Source organism: Grampus griseus (assembly GCF_964374135.1).
Source record: "Grampus griseus genome assembly, chromosome: 7".
Lineage (NCBI taxonomy): Eukaryota > Metazoa > Chordata > Mammalia > Artiodactyla > Delphinidae > Grampus > Grampus griseus.
In genome coordinates, this window is record NC_139001.1 from 137,536 (window position 1) to 160,098 (window position 22,563).

The 22,563-nt window shown below is 59.4% G+C and overlaps 1 protein-coding gene across 3 annotated transcripts; it reads right to left on the bottom strand.

The window, feature by feature from the left end:
• Positions 1-22,563, bottom strand: D2HGDH (D-2-hydroxyglutarate dehydrogenase). 3 transcript variants are annotated; one of them, XM_082658297.1, is made up of 10 exons: positions 22,511-22,563; positions 20,990-21,357; positions 16,085-16,142; positions 14,503-14,642; positions 13,586-13,779; positions 12,283-12,451; positions 10,185-10,328; positions 8,749-8,891; positions 7,285-7,450; positions 1-1,927 (listed from the first exon to the last, which is right to left on the bottom strand). In XM_082658297.1, exons 2-10 carry the CDS (start codon positions 21,345-21,347, stop codon positions 1,668-1,670), a joined length of 1,632 nt encoding a protein of 543 aa, XP_082514423.1. In that variant the 5' UTR covers positions 21,348-21,357; positions 22,511-22,563; the 3' UTR covers positions 1-1,667. The 3 variants fall into 3 exon arrangements, with proteins under 3 accessions (XP_082514423.1, XP_082514425.1, XP_082514424.1); XM_082658299.1 differs by having other exon boundaries at positions 20,990-21,352; positions 22,511-22,550; XM_082658298.1 differs by having other exon boundaries at positions 22,507-22,550.

A 22,563-nucleotide genomic window follows, 5' to 3' on the forward strand; every position in this document is an offset into this window, starting at 1 on the left:
TGGCCGTCCCTCTGTCCAGGGGCCACAGAGGCACACACCCGCCTCCTTCTCAACAGACACACGGCCAGCGACACGGCCACTGACTGACACCACCTGCAGACGGTGCTCCGTGCATGGCCTGGGGACACGCCGGCACGTGCATGTGTGCACGTGTGCCATTTGTGTGCAGGTGTGTGAGCGCGTGTGCACGCGCACAGGTGGACCCTGAGGGGCGAGCCCCAGGAGTAAACCGCAGGGCCAGTGGATACCACTTCACTTTTTGACACTTTGGGGGCCAGCTTATCCTTCAAGGACGTGGAGGGGCCCCCCTGCCACTTGCTCCCTCCCACCCCCAGTCACTAGGCCACCTCCTCGAAGCCCTACCCTTACTCTAGCAGGAAATGCCTCAAAGTTTAAGCCCTCTAATAATCCATGCGTTACTTTAATTCTCCAAAAAAACTTGCTTAGTCCTAAAACTTTTTATAGGAGGTATCTCTGCATCACAAAGCCCCTCACTGCACATTACCCACGTAAGACCACGCCTCAGCGGCCCGATGAGGCGGGGCTCCAAGCCACACAGTGGGGGACAGGGACGGGGGATGCGGCATGGGGATGGGAGACGGGGACAGGGATGCCCTGTCCCCACACACAGACTGCCAGGCTCCGGGTCGCTGACGCTGGGTGCTTGAGGAGCAGGGTACACGGGCACTTCACCTGGGCTTTTATGAGGTTGTTTTTCTAAGAACAGAAGGAAGGAGAGTATCGTGATTTATTCCCACTTTTACTGGAAGTTCAGGGCAGCCAGAAACAGAAAACGTGTCCGGCCTCCCAGACTGTCTGCACAGCCCGAGCAGCTGCCCCAAGGACCAAGGTCAATGGGGAGGACCCGGTCGGCGTGACTGAAGATGCTTGTGCCGGGCGGGGCTTCTCACCCGGCACTACTGACATTCGTGGTCAAAGCAGAACCGGAAGGACACATCACAGCAAACCACCAAGTGCAAGAAACCAATGCCTGTCTTCCAACAACGGTCTTGCCAACTCACGGGCCTTCTGGAAAACGGGGGAAATGACACCTTCCACGGTGGGGGGCATTCCTGTCACTGGCTCAAATGTGACTAAAAGTCATCTGTAAAGCGCCCGACGGCCCGGGCTCTGCTGGTCAGAGCTCCGCGTGGACCCACCTCACGGTGCTCTGCTGCCCACATGGAGTTCACCACCTCTGCCCAGGGCACCTTGGAGGCTCACGCTGTGTGGGGACCAGCGGAAGGACCACCCGTGCCCCCTCCCAGAGCTGCACCCCACAAGGTGGAATCCCAGGGGCCACAGGCAAAGCAGGGGCGACCTGGTCTATTCTGATTGGGCAGAATGGCTCACCCACCTGGCCTGTCCAGGACCTGCAAAGGGACGGAGTGCCCGCCACGAGGATGGAGTGAGGACGGGGCAGCCCTCTCCACTCGGCCCACTCAACAGAACTGGCAGAGCACCCGGAGGAATCCTGCCGAGAGCCACGTGCCCCAGGCTCCACAGGGCCAGCTCCCCACCGCCAACCACGGGCCCGGGCACCCCACCTGCCACTGGCTCCGTCGAATGGAGGCCCTGTGAGCCCACGCCAGGCCTGCGGGAGCGCCCCACAGGCAAAGCCAAGGATCGAGGCCCCCTCCCGAGTCTCCCGCTGACCGTAGCGGGCGTCAGGTGCGGGTGGGCAGCGTCTTGTAGGGGTTCAGGATGCCCTTGGGGTCCAGGAGGGCCTTGAGCTGCTGCATGAGCTGCAGGGCCTCGGGTGGCTTGCTGTAGCCAAGGACGTCCTTCTTCTTGAAGCCCAGGCCATGCTCGGCACTGACGCTGCCCCGCTGCCTGGCCGTCCACTCGTACACGTAGGGCTCCAGGGTGCCCAGCAGCGACGGGCTGAAGGCCTCTGCCGTCACGTTGAGGTGCAGGTTGCCGTCCCCTGGAGGGACGCGCAGGTCAGGCTGGGCCCCCCTTTCCCGAGAGCCCCCAGCCCCGCCCCTGCCCTGCCTGAAGGCCACCGGAGGAGTGCCGGCCCCACCCACCTCTGCCCTCACAGCCGGCTTCCAGACCTTCACGTCACTGGCCACTGACCTGCTGGTGACCACTCCCCTCCTCTGGGGGCTGCAGCTCCCTTGGCTTCACATACGTTTCTCTCCAAGTTCTCCCCAGCCCCCCATCTCCACCCACACAGCCTAACCTCCAACCCCTCCCCGAGGGCTCCAGACTGAGAGGAACGAACACCCACCCGACCTGCGAGAGCCCCAGGCTGGACCACCGATGCCTCCACAGACCTGGGTCCCCAGTGCCCAGGAGGTCTCGGACCAGGTGACCTGGGGGCCTCTGACCCTGTGACCTGGGGCTTCTTAGACCCCCTCCCTCCATGTACATTTGTCAAATGCAGGGAGCAAACCAGGGATCCCTCTCCCACCAAAAGTGGTTCCCACTGATACCCTCAGGGTGAAGGCTCTGAAAACAAGGGTCTTTCCCAAGGGAAACACTGCGGGGGGCGGGGGGGGAGATAAACTTATCTCCACTGACACTCAGATATCCACACCAGCAGCCAGCCTGCATGGGCTTGCGGCACAGTTCACAGGGCCCCCGTGGCCCCAAGGCCATTCCTGGCTGCGGGCTGGGACCCAGCCCCACTCCCACCCTCCCCACCTTCTGCACAGGCAAATCACCCCAACTCGGCCTCAAATAATTCCCACAGATACAAGCCTAAGATACATGAGCCCCAAACTGCAAACACACAGAAAGGAAACCATGATGACCAAGACCTGCAAGGACCTGCGACCTGGTGATTTCCAGAAACGGAAATAAATGTTTCACGTGTTTAAAGAAATGAGAGAGAAAAAAATATAAGACACTGACCAGGGAAAGCTTTTAAATACCCAGGCTGATCTTCTAGAAATGAAAAATACGGTCACTGAAATGTCAACAAGCAAAGAGAGATTAATGAAATGGAAAACAAATCAAGCACGCAGAGGATCAGAGCTACAGACAACAGGAAAGACAGACAGACGCGTGGGGACATCGTGAGCCCTCGACTGAAGCTCCAGAAAGAAGGGGCGGGCGGGGAGAGACGATATTTGCAGAGACCACAGGGGAGCAATTTCTAAAAGCCAAGCCCACCAGACCCCAGCAGGGCACGCCAACGCTCACCTAAACCAAGCAGAGTGAAGCCCAGGAACCCCGAGGAAAAGGGAAAGATCTTAAAAGGAACAAAAAGGAAAAAAATGGACTCCTTTCAATGCAACCACACTCGCTGACAGCTAACTTTGCAGCAACAGAAGTCAAGATGGCAGAATGATGTCTTCACTCTGCAGAGAACAGAACTGTCAACAGAGAATTTTGAAATCCATCGGAAAAAAAAACACCGAAAAACAAAATTCATACATTTTCAGGTAAATGAAACCCGAGACATGCTGTCACCTACTTTCCCACACTAGAGGCAATTCTAAAGGCAGGGCTGTGACCCCAGGTCAAAGAAGGACCAGAGGTGTGGGTGAGTCTAGACAAACACTGACCTCATGGAGTAATAACAACAGCACTGCTGCTATCTGGGGCTAAAAAACACGATGGAACACACTCCAAAACACAGTGTGTGACCAGGAGCAGATGGTGACACCAAAATGACAGGGTCCCAAGTGCTGATCAGGGCTTTCAGGGAAACAGAACCAGTAGGACACCTGCAGATGCACACAATGTACATAGTGGGGGTTGGGGGGAGGGAGAGGGCTAGGAGGATGGAGGGACAGAGAGAGGTCAATTTTAAGGAACTGGCCCACGACTGTGGGGATGCGGGAGTCCAACCTGCAGGGTGGACCAGCATCTGGAGACCTGGGGACGAGCAGACGCTGCAGCTCGAGTCCAGAGGCTGTGGGGAGAATCCCCTCCCCGTCGGGGGACATCTGTATCTTCCTCTTCAGACCTTCGACTGCTTAGATGAGGCCCACCCACATCATGGAGGGTAATCTGCTTTACTCAAAGTCTGCCAATTTAAATGTTCATTTCATCTTAAAAATACCTTCACAGCAACATTCTAGATTGGTGTCTGACCAAGAATCGGGGCAACACAGCCCAGCCAGGCTGACACACAAGATGAACCACCACACCACACTGTCTGGTAGGGGGATCATGATACTGATTAACTTCCAACCCTGCTAAGGTAGGGCCGCCCTGATAAGGCTACAATTCTAGGGCTACTGCCGAAAGAACAGATAGGCACAATTCCCTCATTAGTAAATGGAAACAAGTTATACGAGAAAAAACACCAACCAAAAGAAGGTAATAAATCAGAGAAAAAGAAATAGAAGAAATGAAGGACAAATAGAAGGCCCAAAGTCAGACGAATCCAGGTCACTGAGTAATTACAGTCTATGTAAATTACAAAATATGCCACCTCAAAACAGCCTGCTTTGGCATAAGGATTATTTTGAGCTGAAGGCAACTGAAAAGAAACAGGCACAAGAAAAGCTCTCTGCCCTCCGTCCACCTAAAAGCAGGACACGAGTGTGTAAAGGTGTCCCCACATTCCAGCAAGGTCAGGGTACCCACCTGAGACAACTCTGGCCTTGGTCTACACAAGCCTCACGTCCATCAGCCTCCCTGTGTGTTTATGCACCTTCCCACAATTTGCTGCCTAGAAGTTCTGTCCTCTTTCTTCATCTGTACCATCTCCAAAGGTGTACTGTTCTTTGCTAAGATGCCCTCTAAGTCCAAGTTCTAACTGAAATCAAGCAGGACCCTGTGGGGCTCCTGCGCAAGGGAGCCTCTCTGTTCTGCCTCCATGACCTTCCCTGAGCTCCAAAGGGCAGATTCAAACAGCTGCTAATCAGGGAAGGGAGGGGAGGCAGAGACAAGGGAGGGGCGGCCAGGAAACAACAGCGCAGCCTTGGGCCAGGGTCCTGGTCCCTCCTCAAGGGACACACAGAACAGTGTATTTGAGCTCTTTACAGAACTAAAACCCCCAACAAATGGAAGATGTCAGCATTCTTCATTCCAGAAAAGACCACCTGAGGCCAGATCAAAGGCGCGCAGGCCCTGCACACACAACCTAATCTCGTCAGCAACCCCACCCTTGAACCATGGCTATAAAACTCCTCACCAAAACCTCCCGGGTTGGGACCCACAGTTTTTCAGGGCACAAGCCCACTGTGTCCCCCTCTGCCTGGCAAAGCAATAAAGCTATTCTTTTCTACTTCACCCAAAACTCTGTCTCCGAGATTCCATTCGGCACCGGTCACCGAGGCCGAGTTTTCGGCATCAAACTGACAGCCCGCATCCCCTATCTTCAGAATTAGCAGAGGCACCAGGAGAAGCAGAGGGGTCTATTGTCACAGCGAGAGCTCCTCTCGGCAGCCGACAGCCGAGCACGTTCCAGGAAAGGGGCGGCACAGAGTGCACACTTTACCTGGAGGGCCTGCAGGGAGCACACTCCTCTCAGGCACCCACCGAACGGACATGGAAACTGGCTGCACCCTGGGCCAGGGACACGCTGCAACTGAAGATGAGTTCCACCCAGCTCTCTGCCCACAGCACAGTCAACAAGCCCATGATCTTTAAAATGGCTAGAAAACTCCCATATGTTTGGAAATTTAAAGACACAATACTGCCTACCTCATGGGTCAAGGAAGCAATGACAATGGAAATGAGAAAATATTCAGACCCGAAAGATAATGACAGTGCCATCAGACAGGGTGGGACCTGGGGCTTCCCTGGTGGCGCAGCGGTTAAGAATCCGCCTGCAAATGCAGGGGACACGGGTTCGAGCCCTGGTGCGAGAAGATCCCACATGTCGCGGATACAACTAAGCCCGTGAGTCACAACCACTGAAGCCCGCACACCTAGAGCCCATGCTCCACAACTAGAGAAAGCCTACACGCAGCAATGAAGACCCGACGCAGCCAAAAAATAAAATAAATAAATAAATAAATGTAAAAAAAAAAAAAAAGAAAAGAAAAGCACTAAAATCATTAACTTCAGCGGTCTGCTTTTCGTGATTAGCAGTAATATTTTGATATTCGACTACAAAAACTCCTCTATATCCTGGTTCCTCCTTTGCCTCTTTGACGCCGTCCCTCCGAGCTATCTGACAGGTTGCCTCCCATCCTATGTCCTCAGTATGGTCCCCGAATAAAACTTAACTTACAACTTTTAGGTTGTGCATTTTTCTTCAGTCAACAGAGACAAGAAACCAACCAAATGAGCAGTTAAACAGCCCCCCTCCCCAAAGGCTGGACATGGCACAAAGGAAAAGAGGGATAATATGAACAAGGTAATGCCAATACACTCGAAGGCTTAGAAGAGATGGACTAATGCCCAGAAAAAAAATTACCACAACCAATTCTGAAGAAAAGGAAAGCTAGGAGAGCCCTCTAGTTGTTAAAGAAATTTCTCTGTAGTCAATCCCACTCCCCCGCAAAAAAATACCCACAAAAACCTTCAGGCCCAAATACCCTCATTTACAAGTTCTACCAAACATTCAGGGAGAAGGTAATTCCAACCCGACAGACTCTGCCAGAGACGACCCCCAAATCGTTTTAGGACTTTGAGACCAACATCCAGCCTGGACAGAAGAAAGAAGCCTTACAGGACAGGATGGAGAAAGCCCTACACGGGATAAGTAAACGGGATCAAACAAGACACAAAAAGGATTGTGGCCACGCTGGGCTTATCCTGGGACACAGGCCCACTTGCCCTCAGAGGTCTGGAGTGATGAGCCTTGTTGGCTGGTCAAAGGAAAACCAGCACTGGGCACCTGGGCAGACCCAGGAAAAGCATTTGACAAATCCAACGTTCCTCCTCAATTCTTGAAAGTGGAATCCCTCCACTCAAGCGTTCAGAGCGATGCTGGGCCAGGGCCAGGCCTCCACCGTGTGACCCTCACCGCACCTCTTCAGACCCTCACAAGCCCAGGAGGCACTGCTGAATCCCGCCCTGGAGACATGGATGGAGGCCCCAGCACACCTGCCCTGTGGACGGGGCTCTGAGACGCCCAGTTCCAAAGGCTGCCGGGAATGAAGCGGAATGAAACAGTTCCTTTCATTTTGCATGACTTTTCTGCAAAAAATCATTATCTGAACTGCTTTTAAGATCCTCTGTCTGAGGAGGGAGGGGTGAGGCCCCTTCATCAAACCCCGAGACCCCCGCGTTCAGGGCCCACCTCCCGCTGGCCCAGCCAAGCCCAGACCTTGCGCTCTGCCTCCGAGACGGCCCCAGAGACCGCGTGGCGAGGACGCGGGTCCTTCCCCCTCCTGGCCCAGGGTCTCCACCCGCACCGCGGGCCGCGCTCACCCAGGTGGCCGTAGCCCACCACGTGCTTGGCGTGCAAGCCGAGGCGGGCCCGCAGGTCGCTCACGAGGTCGTAGAGCCTATCCAGGGGCAGCGAGAGGTCGTACTTGTACACGTAGCCGTCCCGGCTCAGGGCCTCGGTGATCCTCTCCCTCAGGGCCCACAGCATCTGCAAGTGAGGGGATGGGCACGGTCACCTGCGGCGGGCAGGGCAGCGATGCTGCGTTGCTGTGGGGTGACCGCGGGGTCGCGAGGCGAGGAAACCCTCTGGGTGACAGAAACGTTCTGCGTCGTGACAGGTGTGTGGCTTCTGTCCCAGAGTCCACATGGGACAAGGTCCCCGAATGAGGCCACGGGCTGGCCCCCGGGACCCAGGCACCCAGGGCCCCTCTCGGGACAATCAGAACTGATCCCCCATGGGGCCCCAAGCGAGGGTCGGGGGAGAGCAGGTGCGGGAGGACCATGGCAGACAGGGGGACATCCCGGGCAGACAGGGGGACATCCCGGGCCTGGGGACACGGGGAAGGACTGAGGGAGCAGAGAGGCAGGGCGGCCTCATCATGGTCACGCTGTCCTTCGCGAGAACGCCTTCCCTGTCGCGTGAGAGAACAGAGGGCCTGGGAATGCCCGTCCCACTTGGGCCTCATCCCTGCCCTGCCCTAAACCCCCCACTCCCCATTTCAGGAAACCTCTCGGCAAACCAACCTCCTCGGCAAGGCAAAAACTCCTTTCTCTTGCTTTTTTAACATACCCCCAGTGCAATGATCACCCCTGAAATAATAACAATAATTCCTCGCCACCGCGGAACATCCGGGCAGCGTCCGGATCTCCCCGGCTCTCTCACAGACTTCTACAGCAGAGGGTCACTCAGCACCTGCTGCCCGCACACACCTGGAGTCCAGCCACATCCCTGCACGGCCGGCCTGAGCCGGCTGGTCCCGCCTGTCCCCTGTGCCCAGAGGCTCCTCGAGCCCCACTCATGTCCATCACGTCCTGGTGCAGCCCCAAGTCCTGCTGCCCCCTTGTCTGCCCACTCCCTCTCACTGTGCTCCAATCCCACCCTCTCCAGAAAGTTCTGTCTGGAACACGGCAGGCACCAGCCCCCTCAGGGCCTTTGTGCACCGCACAGGTAACTCACTCCCCACCCCGCATCCATCTGTGCTCAAAATGTCCCTTCAGGGACTTCCTCCTGACCCCTCACCCACCCAGGAAGGATGCTGGCCCAGCCCCCTCCTGTGTCACCCAGCTGGTCCCCTGGCACCGACGTTTGAGAACGGGGCTGTGGAGCCAGCAGCCCAGACAGGGCAGGACCAGAGGGGCCACCGAGACAGGTGGCACCAACCCCCAGGGATGGGGCACCCAGCCCAGACAGATGGCCCGGCTGGGGACACGTGCTCACGCTCAGCCACAACCCACAATCTAACTGCAGGCGTCACGGGAAGGACGAGGGCCTCAGCCTTCACACACCTTGATCCTCCTCTGATCGGTGGCCAGGGTCCCGTCGGTCACCAGCCCCGAGCCCAGCACCTGCTCCAGGAAGCCGCTCAGCTTCTCCGCATCGTGCCCCGCCCCGGAGCCCGAGGTCTCGATGAGGACGTAGAACGGACTTTCTGGAGGGGGCAGAGGGAAAGCGGAGGGGAAAGCAGTTGGCCAAGAGCTAGGACAGGTCTAGGCCAGCCGCAGCTCTGGTACCCCTGACGGCGCTCATGTTGCCCACAGAGCAGCCGCTGGCTACTCGGGTTGAATTTCAGACAGTTTAAAAATAGGTCTTTCACTGTAAGAGAAGCCAGGCCCCCTGGAGACAGCACAAAGCTGTACTTTTGGTGCCTGGATGGGGTGGGGGCGCCCCAGGGACCCCTCTTACCAAACTGTGTGCTAAAGGGGAGGCCCAGCGCTTTGCAATGGCCGATAACACCCCAGGAGCCCTCCAACCATCCAGAGATCTTCTGTCCCTCCAGGGACCCTTCGCTCCCCACCCCCAGGGACCCTCCGTCTTTCCAACGGTCGTACATGTCTTATTTCTCTACCCTGGACAGGTGGTTTCCTATTTTATACGAAAACAAATGCCTCAGTAAAAACTTAAAGCATAAAGTTCTTTCCACACTTATGACTATTATGGACTGAACTGTGTAACCGCCCACCCCAAATTCCCACGGTGAAGCCCTAATCCACCTCTTATGTGACTGTATTTGGAAATTAGGCCTTTAGGGATGTAATTCAGGTTAAATGAGGTCCTAAGAGTGGGGCCCTGATCTTTCAGGTGCCCTCATGGGAATAGGAAGACACTCCAGAGGTCTCTCCCACACACACACAGAAGACGCCCCGTGAGGACTTTCACCAGAACCCAACCCCGATGGAACCCTGGTCTTGGACTTGCAGCCTCCAGAACCAGGGGAAATAAATTTCCTTCTTTAAGGCTGCAGTGTTCTGTTAGGGCAGCCTGGGGTAAGACAACGATCATTTCTTCCGGGTCGATTCCAGAAGTGAAAATACCCAGGCGTACAGCTGCACGGACTTAGCTTTACACAGTGCGCGGACTAAAGACCTGGGCATGACGAGCTCACCGGCAAAGCAGAACGAGCTGGCTGAGCTCCGAGGGCCAGCACTCCATGCGATGACACGTCTCCCAGTGCAGGAGCCGGGGGGGCGCCCCTGAGTGTGCATCTGGCTGTTCCAAAGACCCCAGGGCTACGGCACGACCGACAGCCTTTGACTGAACTCCGGGGGCGCACGTAAAACGAATTTTAGGGAGAATTCTGCTCTCAACAGCTACAGGGACGCCGGAACCGTGGCGACGCTCCCTGCCACCTCCTACTTCACGGACGGGACGGAGGCTCCGATCAGCCCACACATCAAACGGCACAATAGGGGCGGTGGGCGCTGCCAGTGGGCGGGGACAGTACCTTGCACGGGGCAGGCGAGATGGAGGTGGAGCCCGACCAGCTTCATGCACTCGGCGTCCATGAACTCGAATGCGGACAGGATCTCACCCAGCATGCCCCTGCAGGTGCAGAAGGTCTGCAAAACCTCAGCAAAGCCAGGACAGCCTGCAACAGACATGGAAAAAGGACAGTTGAGCTGGTCATGCAGAGGCAGGGCCTCACCTACGGGCCCACCTGAGCCCCCTTTCAAGCAGCAAAACCAACCCGTCTCCTGGCAACGGCACTGCTGAGCTGGGCAGCCTCGCAGAGCGGGACAAGCCACCCTCGTCAGCCACCACGTCGTAGGTCACAGGCATCGAAGAGGAAGAGAAAAGGCTGCCTGAGAGCCCCGACGCTCAGGAAAGCCACTTGGAAAGTCCACAAACACAGGGCCAGCAACGGGCCGCCCCGGAAAACGGCTTAGCTGTGCGTCTCTGACAACACCCAGGGCCCAGCAAGTCATTCAAGGCACATGTACTGACCCCCGAGCTCCCCGTGGTGTCCCGGTGCCTGGAGCTGACCACCAAGCGGCCCAAGGCAGAGAGGGGACGTGGATATGTCAGCAGGCGGGGAGGGGTGGGCACACTTGGCCTTTCAGGGCAGGGATGGGAAGGCACTGAGAGGTCGTGTGGAGGTCAGGGAGGAGGGTCTGGAGAGAAGATCCCGCGAGTGAAGCTCAGGGGCTGAGGCCCAAGGGACACGTGCAGGACCCCCGGCTGGACGCAGGGCTGGACATGGCGGGTTTGGCGATACATGAACCCCAGCCGCAGGGAGCGTTAGTGAACTGGATACAGATCAGAAGAAACCTTCCAGAATGCATCACAGAGTGAGACAGGATGGAAACTCGGGTGCAGGGAAGACACAGGGAGGGTGGACGGATTGATAGGCTCTATCGTGCGTCTAATCGCAGTCCTGAGAGGGGAGCAAAACGGGGGCAACCGCTGACGACGGGGGGTGGCAGGAAACTTATGGAAGTGGGAGAACCAAGCCATGGGTTTAAGAAGTTCAGGAAACCCAGAGAGAAAAAGAAACGTACTCTCACACACGACATACCGAGACCCATAAAACGCCAAAGGTGAAGAGAAAATCTTTAAATCGGCCAAAGAAAAAGAGAGAGAGTCCCTCAGAGCAGCGGCAGCAGAGGACGGCTGGCTGGCGTCACCAACAGCCACGGAGCCACGCGGAGGGGCGCCCTCAACAGGACGAAAGGGCACAGCTGCCAGCCTGTGCTCGCCAGAGTGTCTTCCAAGAATGGGGTGAAAGGGAGATGGTTTGGGACAGACTCAAAGCGAGGACTCAGCAGCAGGCGTCCACGACAGGAAACGACGGAGGACGTGTTCACAAGGCACGTGGCCTCTGCAGGAAGGCCTGACGCAGGGGACGAAGAAAATGGCACGTGTGGAAAATGACAGTAAAAGGACCACCAGAGACCGGAGACTGATGGGCTCAAGACGAGAGCCCGCGCGTGGTGGGAGCCACTGGGGCCCCTGCGTCCCGCCGCCGGGCAAGGTGCCGGGACCTCCCAGAGATGGGCCTCTGGACCAGCAGAGGAGCGGAGGCTGCAGTTAACCTAACGCAGCTGAACGACGGCGGGAAAGGAGATGCAAACAGGTGATGGAGGGATCGGAACAAAGTAGACGTGAGCCCGTTTTTCAAGCCTGCTCTGAAGGGAAGCAGAGAACGTGAACGGCCGGCGAGGGAAATGTCCCAACGCGTTCGCAGAGACAGGTGGTCCAAGACAGGGGAGGCCAGCGGCTGGCTTACAGAGGGGACTAATTACTGCCCCCCCAACCCTGTGATGAACAGACTCATGCCCTTGATCTCGCGCCAAACCACATCATTTCCCTGTGAATCTTACTGCATAAGCTGCCTAAGTAACAAACGGCAGGTGGATAAAACGGGCAAAGCCCCAGTTTTGTTACAGAATAGAGTGTGTGCTCTGCCCAGACCCCACCGTGGACACCAACGAGGCCAGGTCCCAGACCCTTTGGAAACAGCGAGAAGCCCAGAGAAACAGGAGGGACCGCACACGGCAGCTCAGCCTGAGAACCCGCTCGAGAGGCAGACGGAGGGCACCTACCTAGGAAAGCCACGTTCACAGCGCTGGGCTTGGGCGGACACAAGATGGACACGGCGGTGATGACCCCCAGGGTGCCCTCCGACCCGATGAAAAGCTGCTTCAGGTCATAGCCCGTGTTGTCCTTCCGCAGGGATGTGAGGCAGTTAAGGATGGTGCCGTCGGCCAGTACCTGGGAGGGAGCAGAGACGGGCACTCTTGCATCAGCCCACGGCCCCAACAGATGCCCTGGGGAGGCCGACCCAGCCCAGGGCACCCTGAGAAAGCTGAGCCAGTCATCAGCCCCCCGCCCCACTTTGGTCCAGGAACACAGGGGTCCCTAGGGTGGCACCAGGCCTGAAGTCACCCCAACAGGCTGAAAGAGGGGCTTCTCTTCCCCGGGTGCAGTGACGATCCCCACCCCCACCACGATCAGGAACCTCAGGGCCCAGTTCTCAAGGGAAGCTGGCCCAAAGCAGGGCACACCTGGGGTGCCGGAGGGCGCACCCGGGGAGGAGTAGGGCAGAGAGTGGCAGTGCATCAGGCCCCCCACCCCTGCACTGCTCATCCACAGGCCCCGCAGTCATGCGCTGTAGGCCCGTCCTGAGTCTTGCTTGGTTCATTTAGTCAGAAGCTTAGTGAAACAGCTTGTGAAAATGAGAAAGTGAGTTACAATAAAAAATAACCGGCGTCCAGAGGACAAAGCTACAGGAACCTCGTGATTTAGCAGATGCAAGTCGTTCCCTCCTTGGGTAAACGGAGGGCCCTTGCTTTAGAAAGCCCTGAGGTGTGCTTCACAGACTCAACAGCCCTAGGGGTGGTGACAGTGGCGCCACGGGGCTCGTCTGAGCACGAGCTACCAGGAAGCTGGAGGGCAGAATGCTGCTGGTCCGGGAAGCTGCTCGGGCTTCCCACGGCAGCTCCTCACAGGGACAGGAGGGCAGCGGACACGCCATCACCTCGTGGGAAGCCAGAAAGCGGGGTGCTTCGTGTAACCCCCAAGGCCCTGGTGGGACCGAGAGGAGACCGGGGCTGGTACAGTGGGAACCTGGATCTCCAGGCTGGGACGAGGCCCCATCCCCGAGGTGGCCTCGTGCACCTGCGCCACCCGGGGCCCAAGAGGGCAGCCCCCATGCTGGGCCTGCACCACCCCAGGTGTCTGCAGGGAGCAAGGGTGGACCTGACAGGGGGTCTCACCCAGAGACCTCGCATGCTGACCACTGGGAAAGTCAGCCACCCTGGGACCGACCTGGGGACCAGAGCGAGCCCAGCCAGGTGTCCCTGGAAGCAGGGCCAGCGCTGAGCCGCGACAGTGTCCCCAGCTCACCACTTCCAGGCCCAGGACCGTCCCCCGCAGCGAGCCGTATCGCAGCAACCGCAGGCCGCCTGCGTTGGTCGCCACGTTCCCCCCGATGTGGCAGCTGCCCTTCGCCCCGAGGTCCAGCGGCACGACAAAGCCCCGCTCCTCCACATACCGGCTCAGCTCCTCCAGGACGCAGCCCGCCTGGCAGACCAGGACCCCTGCCAAGCAACCAGAGCGCCCGCGGGGACTCTCAGCTCAGGACCCCCAGAAGGGGCGTCCACCCGGAACCCGGGCGAGGAGGAAAAGGGGCGTGTCCCCCCTCCCTCCCCAGAAGATGCCTTCATGAGAAAAGAAAAACAACAGTGAGGCGAAATGGAGGAGAAACACCTCACATACACCACCCACACCCACACCCACGCGCTTATTACGCCAGGGAGCCGCAAGCGGAGGGCTGCTACAAGGCCGTGGCCCTCGACCGTGGGGGTGATTCTGCCCCTGGGGACACGTGACAATCCTGGAGGCGATCTGGGCTGGAGGGGCCGCTGGCATCGAGTGGGTGGAGGCCAGGGTGCTGCTCGACACCGCCCAGTGTCCAGGTGCCCCTGCCAGACAGCACGATCCACCCGTATGTCCTGCCCGAGGCGCCAACTCGCCGTTGCTGAGCCCCGAGCTTCACGAGCACGGAGCGCCTTAGACGCCTTGCACGCCCCGGGAAGGGCCGGCACGGCCAGGAAACGTCAATCTGAACGGGCCGCAGGAACAGGTCAAGCCCAGGGGGTGAGTCACCCCAGTAACCAACTAAATAACAACCCCCCTCCAGACGCACCCGGGGGCCCAGCTCGGGTGGAGTGGTGGTGGCGTCTGGGCCCCCCCCAGGCCCGGGTTCCCCACGGCCCAGCCCCGCAGCTGAGAGGGATGGTCCTGACGACAGCTGGCCTTACCAGACACGTTGTGGAAGCTGACGATCTGGTTCATGAGGGCGGTGGACACGATGATCTCATCAAAGACGGGGGTACTGCCCCCCACCATGCCCGTGTTGCCCCCCTGTGGGCTCACGGCCAGGTTCCTCTCGTGACAGTACCTGGGACACGCACAGGACCAGCGTCAGGGCCCCTTTCCCACACCACCGGCCCAGGGGGACACTCTCGGGGCCCTCCTGCCGCAGCCTCGAGGGGGTGCCTCCTCGGCCCCCACGCACAGTGGGAGTCTGACAGGACAAACGTCCATCACACAGCCACCTGGGGAGCTGGCGGCCAGCATCTTCCCAGAGCACGGCTGAGGCCCCGGCTGCCCTGCGATGCCAGTCCTCCAAGTACAGACAGTCCGAGCAACAGCTGCAGCCCTCCCTGTTACCTGAAGAACCGCAGCCCCCAGGCACTCGGGGCTCCCTCCCACCTCCACGCCCCACGTCTCCTCTCTCCTTTAACCTTGGCCGCATGCCCTTCCCTCGCCCACCACCCTCCAGACCTACGTCAGACTCATCAGTAGCACCTCGTCCCCAACCAGGCTCCCGCTGTGCAAAGGCCTGAAGCGACAAGCGCCCCATTGGGTCAGGATTTGGGCAGCAGGGCACGTGCCCCGAGAGGCAGGCTGCCCACGTGCGTCAAAAACGCCGCCTGCCGGGCTCCCCTGGTGGCACAGTGGTTGAGAGTCCGCCTGCCGATGCAGGGGACATGGGTTCATGCCCCGGTCTGGGAAGATCCCACATGCCGCGGAGCAGCTGGGCCCGTGAGCCATGGCTGCTGAGCCTGCGCATCCGGAGCCTGTGCTCCGCAACGGGAGAGGCCACAACAGTGAGAGGCCCACGTACCGCAAAAAAAAAAAAAAAAAAAAAAAAAAGCCACCTGCCATGCAGTCAGCCTCCAGCCGTGGCTCTGACAGAGAAGGCCAGGGCGCCCGCCCACCTGCCAGCTATTCTGAAGCACTGGACACACCTCAACGTGCCACCATGGGGACAAAGCACTCACAGGGCGCACACCTTCCATGCAATGACAGAGGCGTGGAAGAATAATTAGCAACAAGAAATGGGCACGGATATTGCCAAACGGAAGGGAAAAAAGACTCTGACACTGTAGATACAACGTGGTAACATTTAAAAACCCTCACCCCCGCGAGAAAGATGCTGAGCTAACACACCAAAATGTCACCGGTGGTTTTCTTTGAGGGGAAATTACTGGCTGCTTTCGCATTTTTTTTCTTTATGGTTTTGTACGTTTTCCAATTTTTCTATAATCAACACGAGAACGTATTGATACAAAACATCAAAGAACACATTTCTCAAGAAAAGGTCCGTCTCCTTCCCTGCCCTGCCCTTCGAGTCTGCAGCCGCTCCCCACCCAAGGCCCAGCTGGTACCCCAAGGGTCCAAGATTCCGGGCTCAGCCCTGCTCAGGCTGGCACTGCCCCTGCCACCTCCCCGGCCCCGGTCACTGTCCACTTCACGGGGTCTGCCTGTTCTGTGTCCTGTGCCTGTGAGGAAACCATGGGTGAGCAACGCAGGAGGGAGGGTGGGCAGGGCGTGTACCTGAGGATGTGCGCCACCTCCTGGGACGTCCGGGGCCTCAGCAGCACCTTGCTGGAGCCTGCAAGACAGAAGCCGCGCGGTCACCCCGCGGCAGGGCTGCGTCCCACCTCCTGGCGGAGCTGGCCCACAAACCTCAAGGACCAAAACCCGACGGCAGGAGCGGCCCGTCTCCAGCTGGAGGGGGCGGAGGGCCAGCGGGTGGTGGTCTGTGGTCCTGAGCTGGGCCCTGGGAAGCAGGCTGGCAGGGCCCCAGGGTAGGGGCGTCTGCCCGCCTTCCCCACTGAAGGTTACTGGGTTTCCCTTGTAATTTAATACGGGTCTCGCGCAGAGACACTTGAGGCTACGTCGATACCCTGTCGCCCCGCAAACGGTCGCCTGTGAATCATCCTTACCTGAATCTGTTCTCAGGACAGGTACCAGAGGTGATGTTTCTAAATGCATCCATCCCCTTCCCTCTCATGTATTTGTGTCCTTGGCTATTTAATCACAGCCAGGCGGGCTCATGGGTTCTTAGGTTGTTCATTGGTTACAATTCTTTGCTGCCACGATTTATTTGATGTCCAGCGTGGCCTCGTCTGTCGGCATTGCTGACCACTGTCTCCAAGACAATCAAGTGTCTTCCCACCCTTTCAATTTTGTGGGAAGTATCAGTACTTTAAGTGGCTAAGAGGCTGCAGGAGGGCAGCAGGGCATCTAGTAGGTGTTCCTGCTGGCCAGCGATTTCATGGAGCTCTGAGAGTGGGCTGTGGTTGCTACCTTACCCTTTTTATTCTGAAAGCCATTTCTCACTTGCTGTTCATCAAATGGACTGTGCCTGCCCAGGCAGCTGGCTGTTTGGCACCCAGATCCTTCAGGACAGCACAGTCCAGGGACCCTGGTCACCCCCGAGGCTCTGTCGGTTTCACTCACACACTGTTTCTCAGCAACACCTGAGCGCCCACCCTCTGTGCCCTGTGATGGGCACAGAGAATAAAAACAGACGAGTTCTCCCGCCCCTGGGAAGTTTACTTTCTCACGGGGGAAAGGATAAGAAAACGGTCCAACGTGTTAATAAGGGGAGCCTACAAAGAGAACGGAGCACAGAGCAGAGAATCATCAGAGGCAACTCGGGGGAACCGCCCAGGACTGGAGGGAAGGAGCGTCCAGCCCGGACAGGCCGGGACGCGCAGGCCAGTGAGGGGACAGGTGGAAAGCCCGGCTGCACAGGCTCCGGACACCACCCCGCTGCGGCCTTCCTCCCTCTCAGCACCCTCACAGTGCTCTGGGGCTGTCCCTGCAGGGGGACCGCCCTGGATCCTGGCTCGCTCAGCACCCCACCCACCACCTGCAGCATCCCAGCGTTTCCAGGTGCCTCACCCCCATCCGCTTTCCTGGCCTCCTGAGCGCCCCGGCCTCCTGGCGCAGCTGCTCCGGCACTCCCGCCTCTTGTCTCTGCTTCCCCTGCAGCCCTAGGGCACTGACCCCTCTCCCTCCCTCAGGATGCCTCCGGGCTTGGGGTGCCAGAGGAGCCCTCCTCCCCTGGGGCCTCGTCCAGGCGCCCTCCTCACGCACACAAACCTGGCGGCGCCCCGGGTTCTCGGTCTCCCAGCGAGTCCTGGGGATGTCAGTGCCCACCGACCTCAGGGTCAGCACAGCATGCCCGGCTGCCGCCCCCTGCATGTGTCGTATGTCGGGGCTGCTTGCACACGACGGGGCAGAGCTGAGGCCCAGGACCTCCTGCCCGCCCTCTGCAGGAGCCTGCTGGCCGGGCCATGGAGACTGTCAACAGCAGGACTGAGACCTGGCCTCGGGGCGTCCAGTGGCCCGCAGAACAGGCTGCCCCCGCTCCAGCATCCGCACAACCCCTGGGACTGTGGCCCCCCGACGCTTCCTCGAGGACGTCCCTCCTGTCCCTGTGTCATCCACGTTTCCCTCTCCACCTGCTCATCCCCGATGACACCACAAACCTGCTGAGACGGCGCTCTCATCCTAGAACTAAAGACGAAAAGTCCCTTCACTTGACCCCCGAGCCCTGCAAGCCTCACCCACTTCTCTGACCCTCCTGGCCCCTCACACCCCAGGACCGGCTCCAGAGGCGCATGCATCCCCTTCACACCATGGAGAACCTCCCACGTGTCCCCAAGGATGCCCATGTGGCCCGTCTCAGCCTGTCCGTGCGGCCGCATCTGACCCCACGACCCCACCTCCCTGCCTTTCTTCCCCCGGCCCCTGGTGCCACGCCCCTTCGGCGGGCCCCTCGCCCCTCCACTGGACACAGCGGTCATCAGCCTCCTCGGAAGGCCGTTGCTTCCCCGCCCTAGACCTCAGACTAGCTTGCTCCACGGCCCGACAGGCCCCCTTGCGTGGCCACAGGAACACGTCCAAACCCAAACTCCTGGTTCTCCCTGCACAGATCCACCCTCCTCCGGTCACTCTCCGCATCAACTCAGCAGACGGGTCCAGTTTTTGCTACTGCTCAGGCCAAATGTCCCTGCGTGCCTGCCGTCGTTCCCTCACACCCTCATCCAGCCGTCAGCCAACCTCCCTTCCAGACACACCTGAGCCAACCGTTACTCAGCGGCCAGCCCCCCGCCCGGGCACCCGGGCCCTCGCACACCCACTGCGGCCCCCTCCGCCGTGGCCCTCCGGCCGCACTCCCCATCAGCGGGCAGGAAAGGTCAGGACACACAGGGCCCTCGAGGCCTCGCTGACCCACCCCTCCCCGACCTCCTCCCGCCAGCCATCCACTCGGGCCGCTCATGCGGTCTCAGGTCTCATGGCTCCTCCAAGGAGCCCAGTGCAGCCCTGCTCTGAGGCTTTGGCTGGCTGTCCCTGCTCTAGGCACGCCCTTCCAGAGGCTTTCCCAGGTCGGAGAAAACGGCCTGTGCTGGGGGGGCCTCCAGGGCGCTCACGGCCATGTGGAGCGCAGCCCAGCCCCTGCTCCTGCTGCCACCACCCCCAGGTCAGCCTCCTGTCCCTCTGCACATCCAGGGCCCCAGCCTTTCACTCGGTGCAGGCGCAAAGTTTGTAGGGTTAACCCATGAGCGAGTGGTCTAAGTTTTGAAGGAAGAAATGTTCAATAAGCTTCCATTTCAAATAAAATCTCACTTTTTAAGAAAAATTAAAAGACCCTAATCAGCTTTTGCTAGCTTACATTTTCTACGTAACTCTGAGATTAAAATGATCAAAAATTTAGACAGGCTTTCTCTCCAAAAGAAAGCCGCATAAAGGGGTATTTAGACAAAAATTCACCAAGTACCCCAACAGACGCCCACTGAGCAGCCGCTGGGCCCTGAGCCCTTGGACTCACAGCTGAGCAGGCCCAGGGCGGCCCCCCGAACTCAAGGAGACAGGAAGCCCGCAGGGGTCCTCCACATGGGCACGCAGGGCAGGCTGCCCACTGCCCAGCCCCCAGGTAGGTGGCTGATGGGGAGGAAGGCCCCCAGGAGACTGCAGCCGCCGCCCGCTCAGGGCACCCCAGAGCATGGGCACGCGGGCCTCGGGGACGAGCAGGTGGGGCGCCCTGCGTGGGGCTGGGCACTGAGGTCTGTCCGCCCAGACAGTAGCACCAAGGTGGGACCGCGACCGGCCTGGCGGAGCGGGGGCGGGCATCACCCTCTCCGGCCTCCAGGATCACTGCCTGCTGGGCGGGGCCTCTCAGCAGGGCAGTGCCGCCCCTGTGGGCAAGGCGGGGCTGGACGCCCTTCCACTCGAGGGCGCCCCAGCAGAGAAGTAGAGCCGAAGGTTGTCCAACGTCTCGGGCCTCCCACAGGGGCAGGACCGCCCCGTTATCTGCGCCTCCGCCCCAGTTCCACTCGCTCAAGACTCTGCACTGTGGTTTGGAACCTCACTCGGAGGTTTTCCCGCCGGCAGCACAGCCCTCAGAGTGTCCGAGTCAACAGCACAGCACACCCTCCACTACTCTTTTTCAATCCCGAGTGCGCTGGATCCAAGCCCAGCCTGAGGACCTGGCCGCCCAGCGTGTCCTGGAATTACGGGTTTAAATATGCCCCCACGTTGTAAATTGCCTGTCTTCTAGCTCTCCTTAATATTGTAGCAAGAACATCACAGAAGTAGGTCACGTAATCTCTGAAATCATTTCAGAAGAGAACACAGGGTATTAGGAAATCTCTGTTATCAAGAGGGTGCGCTGGGTCCAGGAGGAGAAGCGCTGGTACAGTGGAGGAGAGGAAGCTGCACTGGGGAGAACAGGCCTCCCAGAAGATGCGTCCACCTCCCAGAAGATGCGTCCACCTCCCAGAAGATGCGTCCACCTCCCAGAAGGTGCGTCCACCTCCCACCCCTCAGAACCCGCGAACGTGACCGTATTCGGATAAAGCGTCTTTACAGGTGTAATTAAGGATCTCTGAGATGAGATCATCCTGATTAGGGTGGGACCTCAATCCAAGGACAGGCATCCTCACAGGAGAATGGAGAGGGGACACAGGGGAGAGGCCATGTGAGGACAGAGGCAGAGACTGGAGTGATGCTGTCACGAGCCGAGGTCTCCTGGAGCCCCCGAGAGCTGGAAGAGGCAGCCTGCACACCCACCGCGGCCGGTCACAGCGCAGGCCCCCTGGAGGGAGCCCTGCCCACGCCTGGATCTCAGACTCTGGCCTTGAGAACGGAGAGGATAAATGTGTCGTTTTGAGCCTGGTTTGTGGTTCTTTGTTACACAGGTGGCCCCGGGAGACTAATGCAGGCGCTGAGGGGAAGTGAGCAGTAGTTAACACACACACCCACCTCTGAGCAGCTGGCGGGGGGCGGGGGGAGGCGCTGTTTCATCTTTTAATGTGTAGACGTCGTGCATAAGAAAAGCGTTATGTGCCACCACCCAGAGCTCCTCACCGGCCTCACCTCAACTCACGCTGTTTCTCAAGCCCACCCACCCCGCCAAGTGTGAAGCATGAACAGACCCTTACTCACCCCGGACCGTCCTCAGCCAGTCCACATTGGGGGCCTCCAGCTCCTCTGGGTCTGTGATGACCCTGCCAGGGACGATGCGCTCCAGGGCAGCCAGGTCGTCCTCAGACACCACGGAGAAGGGCAGCCGCCGCACGGAGTAGCGCTCCCGGGTCAGCACCACCTCGGGAGCACAGGAGAATGCCGAGGAGCTGCCTCTTCGAACGAGGGGGCTGGTGCCCGTGGCCCCCCAAGGGCTGCCTGTCCCAGGGATCCTGGACGCCCCTGCCCATGTCCTCTGCTGTGCGGAGACTCCCTGAGGGCAGGCCGCCTGCCACCAGAAGAGCCACGCAGGCCGCCTGGGTGCCAGACGGGACATCATCGCTCCTGCCCTGAAAAGCAAGTGACTGGACCTGGAACTCTGGAATACTACAGAGCAACGGAAAGGGAAGCACCTGCTGGGAAGAGACCTCGGCAGAGCCCAGGCCCAGGAAAGGTCCAGAAACAGACAACACTTTCCACAGTGGTGGTGGCGGAGTGAGATTGGACCACCCGGGAGATGTGGGCTGGGGGGGGACAAGGGACACGAGGCCTTCACCCTGACGCAGTGTGCAGTCACCTCCTGACAAGTCACTGAGATGTATGCCCTTGGCTGAGGCCCCCCCTGGGTGTCAGCTTGTAACACCTGCAACAACCGTATCTCCCTTTCACCCCCCTTCCTTCAGAACAAACCAGGAGTTAAGGTGCTAAAAGGAAAGGGACAGATACCACTGAATTGTACACTTAAAAATGGTTAATATGATAAATCTTATGTTTCGTGGATATGTTACAAGTTTAAGAACCACGGAATCAAAGAAAGTGGGGGCGGGGGGAAGCTCCTCTGGCTGCCCACGGTGGGAGAGCCGGGATTCGCACAAACGCCACGCAGCCCTGCAGCCCCCCGGAGAGGCGGGAGGGGTGCAGCAGCCGTTTTCTGGATACTTCCACGTCACCTGATGCTCAGACAACCTGAGTCGGCACCGAGGGCAGCGTTCGCGCGTGGGTTCACACCCGCTGTGTGACCCTGAGAAAACGAACGAGCCTCTCTGTGCCTTGATGCAGCATGTGCCTCACCGGTGGGGATGAGGATTAAATGAACCACGGACGGTGACCCTCACCGTTAGGGGGTACGCAGTACAGGTGGGCGAGCTCAGGAAAGGAACTCTCTGGGACCCCCGACGGGGACCAGGAGCTTGGGGCCACGGCCGTCGGGCCAGCCCACAGGTGACCACCCGGGGCCAGGAGGGGCCGCCCCGGCTGGGAAGCAACGGCTAATCGCGGTGGCCCCGGCGCACCCGACGGCGCTGAGTCACCCCGGCTCTTCCGGAGGGGCCGGGGCGCGCGGCCTGCGCGATCACATGACGGGACCAGCCCGGGCGGTCGGACCCAAGGACCCCGCGGGCGCCCGCCGCGCCGCAATTGCGCGCGCCCGCCGCCCCGGACCCGCGCCCCGCAGCCCCGCAGCCCCTCAGCCCGGACCCCGAGCGGCCGCGCGCACGCACTCACGTCCGCGTCCCCGCCGCAGGCCTCGCGCCGCCGCAGCCAGAGTGGGCTGGACG

Bases quoted from the DNA above. Each gene is read 5' to 3' on its own strand.
- D2HGDH (XM_082658297.1), bottom strand. From the start codon at position 21,347: ATGATGTCCCGTCTGGCACCCAGGCGGCCTGCGTGGCTCTTCTGGTGG. The intron at 13,780-14,502 runs GTAAGGCCAGCT...GTTGCTTGGCAG, and splicing joins CAGCTTCCACAACGTGTCTG to GGGTCCTGGTCTGCCAGGCG. The intron at 1,928-7,284 runs GTGAGCGCGGCC...GCGTCCCTCCAG, and splicing joins GGTGGGCTACGGCCACCTGG to GGGACGGCAACCTGCACCTC.